At 43.8% G+C, this 11,844-nt stretch overlaps 1 protein-coding gene across 2 annotated transcripts; it reads right to left on the minus strand.

Annotated features, from left to right (window-relative positions):
* Positions 1-3,334: 3,334 nt before the first annotated feature.
* Positions 3,335-11,215, minus strand: HIGD1A (HIG1 hypoxia inducible domain family member 1A). Of its 2 annotated transcripts, none has more exons than XM_045007932.1 (4): positions 11,061-11,215; positions 8,282-8,389; positions 5,280-5,414; positions 3,335-4,505 (listed from the first exon to the last, which is right to left on the minus strand). In XM_045007932.1, the coding sequence occupies exons 2-4, from the start codon at positions 8,382-8,384 to the stop codon at positions 4,456-4,458; spliced, it is 288 nt and encodes a 95-aa protein (XP_044863867.1). In that variant the 5' UTR covers positions 8,385-8,389; positions 11,061-11,215; the 3' UTR covers positions 3,335-4,455. The 2 variants fall into 2 exon arrangements, with proteins under 2 accessions (XP_044863867.1, XP_044863868.1); XM_045007933.1 differs by having other exon boundaries at positions 11,117-11,131.
* Between the last annotated feature and the right edge of the window lie 629 nt (positions 11,216-11,844).

Raw genomic sequence — 11,844 nt, forward strand, 5'->3', positions numbered from 1 at the left:
ACCTGCTATATGTTTGTGCTGCTTCATCGACTGAACTCTGTTTCTATTAAACCTGTACCTTTCCATAAGGTGTTTTAATTTTAAGTCAAGTGGCGAGATAGGTGCATGAAAAGTTGGTGAACTCTGCATAGCTAGATCCTGATAGTCGGAACTAGAACGAATAACTGTTTTTTGAATACAGAGACTGGAGAAAGTGCTATTTACCCTATAAGGACATGTTGGGTTGGAACAAAATGAAAGTTTGGGTTTGTGACTGAACAGTTGAATCACCCATGATTAGATTTTTGGTAGTTAATAATTACATGATACCATCCCTGTCCACTATAAGCCACTTTCTTTGTTGGTGCCTTCCCCTTGGTCAGTCAAACTGAGTAAGCCGCTGATCTAGTCTGCTGTTGGTACCCATACTCCATTCCACACAAAACTGCATCTATCTCAAACACATCACACCTAATAGATTGACCCTTTTTCAGAGCAACAGACCGTCCATAGGGTTTTCCAGGTTTGAGTTTCTGGATGGAAAACCACCAATGAGGGTTCATTGAGTTGCTCTCAGTAGATGTCATCTTCAAAGTGACCTATTGAAGGGACAGTAGTCCATTGGCTATACACATTCTCATCTGGATCAAACACAGGCAAAGAGAATGTGAATTAGACATACAAGGATTTTGTCAATATGCAACTCCTTGTTAAATAACAAGAATCTTGACTGGGGTATGGAGTCAGATCCCATATGCCAAATAATGCCAACAAATGTGTTGGCAATGCTGCAAACAATTCTCTTTCCCTTCCATAGACCCTAAAACTCTTAGGACAGTATCCTTAATGAGGTCTGGAATCTTGCCTAGTTCAAGAAATTGAAAAGCAGATGTTATGGTGCTCCCTGTTCAGAACAAATAATTTAATTTCCCCTATATTTGTTTCTCTCTTGCTCATTGTTATGGACAATTAGCTGATTAATTTCTGTCTGGGTTTCATGAAACAACTGGGCTATTTTATGCATGTTTTAAATAGTGACTCTTTCTGCAAGTAGACAATCACTGAAGACCCTTTAATATTGGGTTTACCACCTTGTTAGCTTCCTCCTGCAACCCAGTTAATGTGCCTACAAATTTTCTCTACATCCCCCACGATTCCAAATTGACATTCCTGTTCCAAACAATCCTGTTGCGGATCCAAACTCCCAAGGGATCAAGAGCATGTTTTTGCATATGGGTGTACATGTTCTGAATGTACTCCTAAATTGGCAAGATCCTATCCTTGTTGCTGATAAGCTGTTATCTTATCCACCAGGAGCACTGAAAAGGAAGACGCAACTTTGGTGCATTTACAATATTCAGATTCGCCCACGTGCCAACAATCAGGTTTAATACCAATGGGATGTGCGTGAATTGAACTATGTTAATCAGAACTCTGGGGAAAGGGATGGTAGTGAGACCTCTAGCTGGTCCTGAATGGAGGATGGGACATCCCTCATCCTGGGATCGGTATTGTTGGGACTTTGGTCAATTTTGGGTTCCTGAACCATGATTTCAAACAATACACTAGAAGCATACCATCAAGGTCCAAGTTTAGTTGGAAGTGTGGTCTGACTGCAGGCCTCACAGCCCCCTACAACTTCATGCTCCAAATTATGCCATACCAATTCTCTTTCTGTCATGGAGGTTTTAGTGGGCCTTATTTTTCCACATTCCATAAACAATTCCTTGTACCAAATAAGGCATGATCGTGTTTTACAACATCCTCCTTTTGAATAATTTTTCCAATTTACATACAATAAACATGTAGGCCCTTTTAAGTGGTAACTAAGGGTAATACTTTCCCCTCCAATAGCCTTAACATGTTGTATGGGATAATTTGCATATTGGGGTGATAAATCCATGCACTGACAGAGGTCTCATCCTGCACAATTAACAATCTATGTACCCTAAGTAGATCTTCATGCTATACCTGCCTGACATGTGGACTAGAATTTGGTGGATAGTTCTATTAATCCACACACTACATCTGGCCCTATCCCACATAGGGATAGGGCCAGCATCACACTGCAGCATCACACAGAAATGGCTAAGGAGTCCAGTGTATATATAAATATCCATAGATGTGTGCATGGGCACAGGTACATCAATTATCTGTGGACATATTGCATTATATGGGTATTCTACATTACAATTAAGCAGCAGTGCCACTGCCAACCCCTCCCCAGGGCCCATTAGTACCTCCATGCATCCTTCAGGCACAGCTCAATACTACCCTCTACCAAGGGGGTCAGCTTGGTACCACCCTTATCCCAGCACCCCTGCTTAGTGCCCCTAACCATCAGCCTATAAACTTGGCTACAATCACCTTCTCATGCCCCAGAGGCACAGCATAAGTCTAACTCCTCCTCCCAGGGCTACAGAGAGAAGTGCTCCACCTTCCACTGCCCCACTCAGGAGTCCTTCACCACACCCATCTGTAGTATGACCTGTAGCTAGCTCCAGTCAAAGCCCAGGTATCCTCTGCCAAACCACAGCACTAAGATGACCATACATCCTGTTTTGGCTAGGACAGGACTTTTTAAGCCCTGTACTGGCCATCCTGACTTTTTTGGCAAAAGTAGGCCTTTGTCCCCTTTGCGCTTGCCAACTTGATCAATGGGCAAGAACAAACGGGACAATGCCATTTTGTCAAAAAAGTGGGGTGCAGAGGAATGTGCAGGGAGGCAAGTGGTGATGCCAGCCCCACACAGGGGGGCGGGCAGACAAGGCTCAGGCAAGCACTGACACTAGCCCCAGCCTCATGCAGGTAGGGACGGCTTGAGCAAGAAGTCATGCCAACACTAGCCCCGCAGAGGGGCTCAGGAGGCCAGCAACACCAGCCCCAGCCCCACGTTGGGAGGGGGGCTCAGACAAGTGTCTCAGGCCAGCACCATGTGCGGCAGGGAAGAGGAGGGCTCAGGCTAGCCTCATAGATGGCCCCATTTTCCCTTTGAGGAAATATCATCCTACACAGCACCCCCAAGATCCCAGCCTCCCACCATTACTGCCTGCAATCCCTCATAGGGTGCAAGTCATTGAGCTCCTGTGATCCATATCCCCTCAACCATCCCCTAAAGGGCCAGGCAGCACCATGAGCCCACCCCATCAGCCTGCTCCCAAGCCATCTCCCATCTTGGAGTAGGAGGCAGTTCCCGCAGCAACCATTCCCATAGAGAGGGGACAGGAGGGCCAGAAAGCCTGAAGGTGGATTTGAGTTTCACATCATCAGGAGATTCCCTCATACTGCTTGTGTGTGAACCCAGCAATGCCCCTCAGCTCTCCCTCCGTCACATTCACAGTAAAAATCAGACAGGTTGGAGTTGCTTACTGTATTTATTACAAACACTGTTAGACACCAGGCTATCTCCATGGAATGCCAGCAAGTTCGAGAAAGTGGAAGTTTACAGATGTGCTTCACTTGATCAATACATTTGGCGTCGAGGCCAGATTTTAATGAAGTTACCATAAATCACTAATGGAAGAACACTCCATATGATCTCACACCAAGGATAATAAAGGCAAAGGTCTAAGAAGTTTAGAACTTCCATTGAAACAGCAATATCACACAAATTAAGTCAGGCATTCTAATTACATACTTAAAATGCATCACTTCAAGTACAGATTTAGTTTTCAAAATGTCATTTTAAAATGTTACATCATACACCTAATACTGCAAAAATAAATGAGCAGTTACCAAACTCAATCTCAGAAGCTGCAATCCATAATTTATTAAAAATAGGGCTTCTGGGCCTCAATTATTAGTATTGTGTAATAAATATGTTTAAATAGTTTTATCCACTAGTGAATGCTCAGCTCATGCTTCAAATTAAAACAAAACCTATTTTTAGTTTTAAAGCCATTTTGTTCTATGCAAATTTAAGAATTATTTTGAGTGAGTTTAGTGCTAGTGAAAGTGCTGGATTATAGCCTTAGAGACTGAAGTTCTTTTATCTACAGGACAAAGACAACATAGGCAGGAGTACAACCTTCTCCCCGCAGACTTTCCTAGGTGCTTCAGCCATGCGCTTGAGGGACCACCACTCCAGTGAAAGAAGGTTGTTTGGGTTCCAGACCTATTTACAATCCTTGGACTTCTGGTCAAGAATGCCATAAATTATCAGTTGTGTAGGGAGACTGGGTGGGAAAGGGAAGAGAGGCACTGTGCTGTACAATACACAAGTTCCTAGTGGGTGTGGTAGTCTCAGTCTAAGAAAGCCAGCAGATTGTGGTAGCTTTGTCACCACCTTGTGCTAGATCCAGACTGGCAACCTAAAAGGTTCAAGACATGTACAGTATTGTAGAACCACATCCTTGAATTTTTATTTTATTTCCCACTCTTTTTTCTTTTAATTAAAAAGACACCTCAATGTGAGGTCTATAACTAAGATACATAGACCACCACCACGCAGCACAGATTTCAGTTATATTTATTTTTTTACTCCTTGGGTTTTGCCAGGTATTCCCGATACATTGAGTAGAGCACACCTGAAATACAAACACAAGCAAAGCAGTTAAATATACATCCTTTATTAAAGGAGAAGACTATTTCAAGAACTAGCTGCAGCCAGGAAGACTACTAGCAAGAGAAGAAAATATGAGTCTATATTCTTTATAATTTCACTTCCCATCTAGAATTTCAGTAATAGCCACAATTCATTTGTTAAAATGAAAGACAACACACAAACAGGGTTCTCTACATACTGTTGGTATCAGAGCTAGTGTGATTTATGGTGTAGCTATACCTTCAATTTAGATGCAAAATGTAGACAACTGCTAATCTTTCCCATGGAGAAATGAGTTTAAGAAAGTTATTTGACAATTAAGCCTTTCTGAACTCTTCTGCTTTCTTCAAACACCTTAGAATATCCACAACATGCATGGGGCAATTGTATTCTTTGTTTTCTTCACTGACTTAGCTTGATTCTTTTTACAAACGTGCTAAGTTCCCTGAATGTTAATACAATTTCATGCATGTGTGTAAAAAATGAAGGGAGAAACCAGAGAGATGTGTTCATAACATTTAGTATGCCTGGTATCTAGGTAACCATGTTTGATACTGAGCAAAGAAACCAGTTTACTAGCTCAGCCTCACTAAAAGAGCTTATATGTTTGCAAGTTTCCAGTACAGTTAGAAATAGTTGATGGTTTACAAGCTACTCCAAGACATTTATCCTTTAGTGTAAAGAACACTTTTAAAGTAAGTCTGCCATCATTAAGAGGTAACTAGGGCTGGACAACAGCTGCCCGTGTTATACATACCACATGTCATTGCTCCAACAACAAAGCCCTGGGCTGCCACGCGCATGTGAATCAGGTGAACAGACATTTTTGTATTGCCTCTGTGCTTCAGTTTGTACAGTCCATAGCCTACAACTGCAATCAAACCAGCCATCCCTATAAAGCAAGGTAAACAAGCATTTAGTAATTACACGATATTACATTCCTCACAAGACTTGTTAAATTTTAAGTTGTTGACTTTTAAAGCAAAAGCTACTTATAAACCCCCTCCCCTAAGTGTTTTAGCCCCATCATTAACACCTAACAGTAACTACAGTGTTAGCTTATGTTCAGTGGGCTATTAGTTTATGGGTAATTCCTTTCCCACCCAAGTGATGTCTAGCCTGATCCAGAAGCCAGTCCAGACTGGACCCCCAACAGAGTTTTGGTACTCCATTACTGGAGAACTAGGTTAAAAAAAACCCCTAAGACATAGCACATCATTGCACAACATTTCTTCCAGGAAGGCAGATGGGGATAGCAGCCTTAGTGGATGTCACGGCTGCTTTGATACTGGTCAGAAACTGCCATAAGAGCAAATTTAACTGCCTCCTCTTTTCAGAGGAATGCCCTTAGAGCTGTAGTTCAAAAACAAATAAGAGCTCTCAAATTCAGCTCTGAACAAAGTTCAAACTGCATCCATGCACTAATAGCAGTGCTAGATTTTTTGGTCTAGACACCCACAAATGAAGATTGTTATTGTTTGTATGTGTCAAGTTTGACCTTGGATTCACTTGAACACTGGCATTGGACATGTCATGTTATTTCTCCCATGCATTGGAGAGTCAGCTTAACAGAGGACACATTTTAGTTGAACTTTTTCTTCTGTCTGTGGAAAAAGCTAAAGACACTCCCAAGCCTGAACCTTGCAGGCAATGGCCTATTTACATGCTCTCATGTGCACTAGTATTTTACCTCCTGCAATTCCCAGTTTCTGGGAACTTACATTCTCTATTTGGAATCAGTTACATGCCATAGTTTCATAGGAAGGTACCTAGTAAATATTTTGGATTGTGTATATATTCCTATGCCAATAATTGCCTAGATAACTGGGTTATGATTTATCTTACCTCCAAATACAAGTCACTAGTCCACGTGAGGAGACTGTAGACCCACACCTGCACATGGGTCATTTATGTAGCTATAAGGTTAAACCAAATTTGTGTGCACTTTAGGGCCTGTGAACTAGTTCTGACACAAGATCTGAAAATTGTTTCAAAACCAAACTTGGAAAAGCTTGCACATGTATAGAGGTTGTTACATTTACACTGGGCTCCAGCAGCCTAGACAGCAAAACTCCCAAGGTCATGGGAACTGGATAACTAGATTCTGGCAATGGACAAAGCATTTCACTTCTAGATCATTAAATTAAATGCAGTTCAGACTACTATCAACCAAAAGTTATCATTTGATGACTGCTTGGTTCATATAGGAAGCAATTTTAGTGGTATCTTTTTCCAATTAGAAATTGGACTAACATCCACATTAAGAGAACACCCTACACGTGGTACTCTTGTTAGTAGCCTACCCCAAAGCCTTTCTATGGGTCTCAGCAGAAAAACCAAGGACTAATGGTCACGGATACTGAACTATCCTCACACCTGAGGGAGGTATCACAAGGTGTGATTTGAGTCCATTGCTTCAACTAAAAGACTTCAGCACCTACAGCTATCAGTTTAGCAGGAGGCAAGTTCACATTTTTTTAAAATGTCTAGTCACTTATTAATTTGGCAGTCTCTGATGTGACCAGATATAGTCCCTGTGAGATGACATCCTGGACAAGCCTAATGGAATTAAGTTAAACCTTACTGAATTAAGTATTTTAAGAGTCCATTGCATTAAAAATCCAATTGGTTATGTAGCTTCCCTATGAAGCTAATTAATGCAATCTCTGGGAAATAATAGGAATTTCAAAAGACTTTTGGGGACAATGTGTGAAGTGGATTTCCTAGGAAACACTTAGGGCTAGGGGGATGGAAGTGACCCACCCCCTTTTGAAGCTTCCTTTTGAGCAAAAAACCCCACTGCCTGGCTGATGACCTTTGAAGAGACTGAATAGGTACAGACTGGATAAAGCAGTGATTTAGAGTCATGAGGGTGATAGTTCTGAGCTGAGGCTGTTGTGAACTTGTGACCAAAGAAGAGATCCCATTGTGGGGTTTGAAGGGACTAACCACCTGCCAGAGCCCAGGTTGGAACTGGGGTGATCTCTGGTAAGCATGTGTGTAGCTCTTTGTGTTGTTTTTAATATGTTTCCTCTAATTCTTTTATCCTAAGAATAAATAGGCTTGCATAGAAAGAGCTGTATGGTACCTAAACAATGGGCAGTTAACACTGTTGTTAGTCTCTGACGAGAAAGCAAACAGGTCTGCTTAGGCAGTCTGTCTTGCTGGGAACAGTGAAGGCTGGGAACTGCTCAGCCTGGAAGTATCCAGGTCAGAAGGGAAGACACTCACATTGCCACCCAAGAGAGGTGATAGCCATGAGAGTTGGAAGCCTAAAATGGGTGCCCTTGCTGGGCCACAGAGAGGGAATACAGGTGCAGTTACCTTTAACTGTGACAGCCCTCTACTGCCAGACTTCTGGGCTTGCTGCAAGATACGTTTCCCCAAGTATAGGATCCACTACCCAAAAATTGAAATAAGGTGTGTGTAAGCAACTATCTTTTAAATGGAAGACAGAGGGAATTACAAGGAAAACAGACATTTTAAGTCTACAGTGTTTGATACAGCTAGAATATTAATTCAGGTAGAACAGAATTAATTCAGGTAGAACACCATGATAGGTACAAGAGGTAGGGCCAAATTACTAACAGTACCATACCTTATGAGGAAGTAACATTTCACAGTAACTTCCTGTTTGTAGTGTGTGACTAAGTTTACTATAATCACTGCCCATTACAAGAACACTTATGCAACTGTGTATTTTCCCAGATTTACTTGTCTTACTCCACAGCATCATTGCACTGTGAAAGTGAAACTTACCAACTGGTACAAAGGGTGACTCTTTAGATTTTCTGATCAGTTTTGATGTCTGGCTGATATCAGCCTCATAGCTAGGAAGAGCTGATTCCTGATTGGATGACATGTTGACTGCAGAGAAGAAGAAAGTCTACTTTAGAATTTAACAGTTTTTTCATGTTTGAGAGTTCTTTAGATGCAAGACTTTGAATGCACCACAAGTATATAAAGCACAGTAACTTCCACTGTATATTCAGTTAGAAACCAGATACAAGTCAAAAAACTTTGAACTGATGAGATGGTGTATGGCTTAATCCACTTTACTACAATGTTTATCTATACCACCAAGCTAAAATCAATTTTATGACTTTAAAACCTCAGCTCGTAGGCATGGCTTTTACAATACAAGAATAAGAATGTGCTTTGGTAGAGTAATTCCATATCAAACAGACTGGTGTCAGAGAAAGGAAGCTGTTGCCTAATGGCTGTCATACTTTCCACACAAAGAATAGAGTTCCCAGCACCTTCATGAAAGGCACAGTCAATTCTGATTTTTCCACAAATAAGCCAGTGAGAGCTTAGACCAGAAGCATTTTCCTTGCAAATTTTCTGTCTTCCACCATATCAATTCATTTCTGTGGGGCTACTCATCCATGCTGGCACTGGATTTTAAGTGGGAGGAGGGGAAGAGAAAGTCTCCAAAAAATTTTGTGAGGAAAAACAGTAAGCCACTAAAGAAGGTCAGCCAGCACATTTGACAAGCAGGGAAAAATTCACCTCCAGTATATTTCACTTTGTTTAAGTTTAAACTATGTCAACTCAGATTTTTACTGAAGAGCGAGAAGCCTAATATTTAAAGAGAATAGGTACTGGGTCTAGTATTGATATCAGACCCGCAGGAGTATGTTTGATAGACACACCATAGCTTGCATGTGGGACATGTCAACCGTTTAAAAATAAATGGATCATCATTCCCACATCAGTGAATACTTTTCTCATGCAACACTATTTCATCTGCAATTTAAAAAAGTTCATTGAAAGATTTTTTTTCTATCAAGATTGAGTGGTGAAAAGGAACAGCTGCTTAGAGCAGAACACCACTGTTCAGACTGATGGCTACAAAAAAAAAAAAAGAAGAAAACCTTATGTCAAGGCTTGCCAGTGACCCAGTTTCAGTATTTTCAGCAAGCTCATTCATAAGGATTTATTTATTTTTTTTAAAAAAAAGTGTCTGTCACCACAGATTACTTCCTTCTTCAGATTCTGACACTAGCGCAATTCTTTCTATAATTCAGGAATGCCAAAAAAAACCCTGACTTTAGATGGTCAGTTCAGTAACTACTGCAGACCTCTTACCCAGGCTGATTAGGATGTATTTTTATTGTTTGAGTTTTCCTAACAATGTCCTCAGCACGGCAGGGCATAAAGAGAGTCTGTCTCACAAAACTTTCAATCTCAGACAGTGCAGTGTAAAATGGACTCATCAGAATAAATGCCCCATGGTATTTAAGTAATTTGTAAAGTGCTTATTTATTCAAAAAAACAAGTTACTCTAGATGCATATGACAAATCATAATTTTGATGTCATTAGTGTTTAAATATAGACATATACACCTGAATTTGAAGGAAAAAAGGTTTGGCTTATTTATATTTTCACAACCAAGTTTAAACCACTATAACATACATATGGTGTGCAAGGAGAGAAATCACAATACTTTATGAACATATCTGATCTAATTTGATTGTCAGTATTTAGAAGCTAGACAATCTTCTTACTAGATAAGTAACCATTTCAAATGCCTTTAGAGCCCTTAACTATAAAATGAGACCTACAGCACCTATAAAAGATGCAAAACAGCATCTGACATTTTGGTAAATGGGGAAGATGAAGTCAAAACTAAACGCTCTCATTCTCCCAAAGGGAGGAGAAAGTAGGATTTTCAGTCAAATGCAAGATGACATTTGTTTAGATATGACCTTGAACTCAGCCAGAGGTCACAGAAGCGGCTTGCAGAGAGAAGACCTGGGGTTGGGGAGGAAGTGGAATCATGATGAGGACAGCCCCCCGAGACACCCCTAACGGCCACGCTCTTGTTTGGCACAGGGCATTTTCAGATCATTAAGGGATCAAACCCCAAGATGTGCTCAGCACCTTACTCACCCGGAATAAGGGGTGAGGGAGGTGTATGTCTAACCTCTGACAAGCTCCCTGGAGCAGGTACCCCACCCAAGCCTCAAGGGACTAACGCAAGGAGACCTGTAAGCGCGACCCCCACAGGCCCTATTTGTTACTACACCATGAGATTTACCCATCACCCACTTACGGGCAGGAGCACCCTCCCCCAGAGGCGACGTTACCGGCGACCCTTCTCCGTTACATCACCCCCCGCCTCGTTACCCTAGTGCTAGCTTAGCCCGGCCCCCTCCTCATTACGTCACCCACCCCCTCGCCCCCTTACCCCAGTCCTAGCTTAGCCCGGTCCCTCATTACATTCCCCTCCCCCGCGTTACTCATGTCTCAGCCCCTCCCCCCACGGCCTCAGCCCAGCTCCCTCCCCACCACCCCCGTGTCCTTCCAGCTTCCCTTAACCCCCCCCGCCCGCCCGCCCGCCCGCCCGCCCGCCAGCCCCGCGACCTTCGGCTGCCGCGGCCACCACAGGCCCCCTACAGCGCTCGGTCACTACGCGGAGCCCCCTCGCCGCGGTACCCGCCTCCCCTCCTCAGACCCCTCCAAGCTTCCCCCCCACCGGCCTTTTTCCTCAGACCCCCCGCTGCCCGCCTCGGGCCCGCGACCCACACTCACCCGCTAGCGACTCTCCTCACAGCCACCGACTGAGCTACGCACCCGCTGTCACTCACCCCGGGACCGGCCGGCTTCTACCGCCTGCGCGCGCTCCGCCCCCTGCTCTTATTGGCTGACGAGTTCAGCCCACCCCGCGCGGGAGGGGGAACTTGCCTACGGCCTCCACCCCCGAACTACAGCTCCCAGCCTGCCTCGGGGAAACGGAGCGCTCCCCTCCCCCGCCGCGTGACCCAATGCCTGTGCGTGAGAAATCCGTCCCCGCCTCCCCCCGTTATCAGCCAATCAAATAGGAGGCTGGTGACGCCACGGGAGACAGGCCATGACGTCGCTCCGACTGCCCCTTCCGCCGGGTCCTAGCAGTCAGCGGGTCCCAGCAATGCAGCCGGCAGCGCTGCTGAGCCATCGTGACTCCGCTGAACGCGAGCCAGGCGGCCCCGCCCACCGCAGCCGCTCACAAAGCGCGAGCCTGGCTTGCAAAAGCCTCATGGGTGCAAAAACCAGCCACTGGGGCCTTTCCAGGGCAGGTCACGCAGCCTTTAGGCGGCACCTCCCCAAGCTTTTCTCCGCTGCTGACAGGCCTGCAAAAGTTGTCTGTTTGAAGCAGAAGTAGAGCTGCTCACCCAATCACAGGCATCCAGGAGCTGGGATTTTAAGCAAAACACCAGCAATCACAAGGCTTGGCACGCCGCTGTTTGGAGAGCCGGATTGTTTACCGTTGCTCAGCTGTGGATGAGGAGCAGAACTAGTTATAATGCAGCAAAGAGGCCTGTGGCACCTTATAGAC

The sequence above is a fragment of the Mauremys mutica genome, chromosome 2, assembly GCF_020497125.1.
Source record: "Mauremys mutica isolate MM-2020 ecotype Southern chromosome 2, ASM2049712v1, whole genome shotgun sequence".
Lineage (NCBI taxonomy): Eukaryota > Metazoa > Chordata > Testudines > Geoemydidae > Mauremys > Mauremys mutica.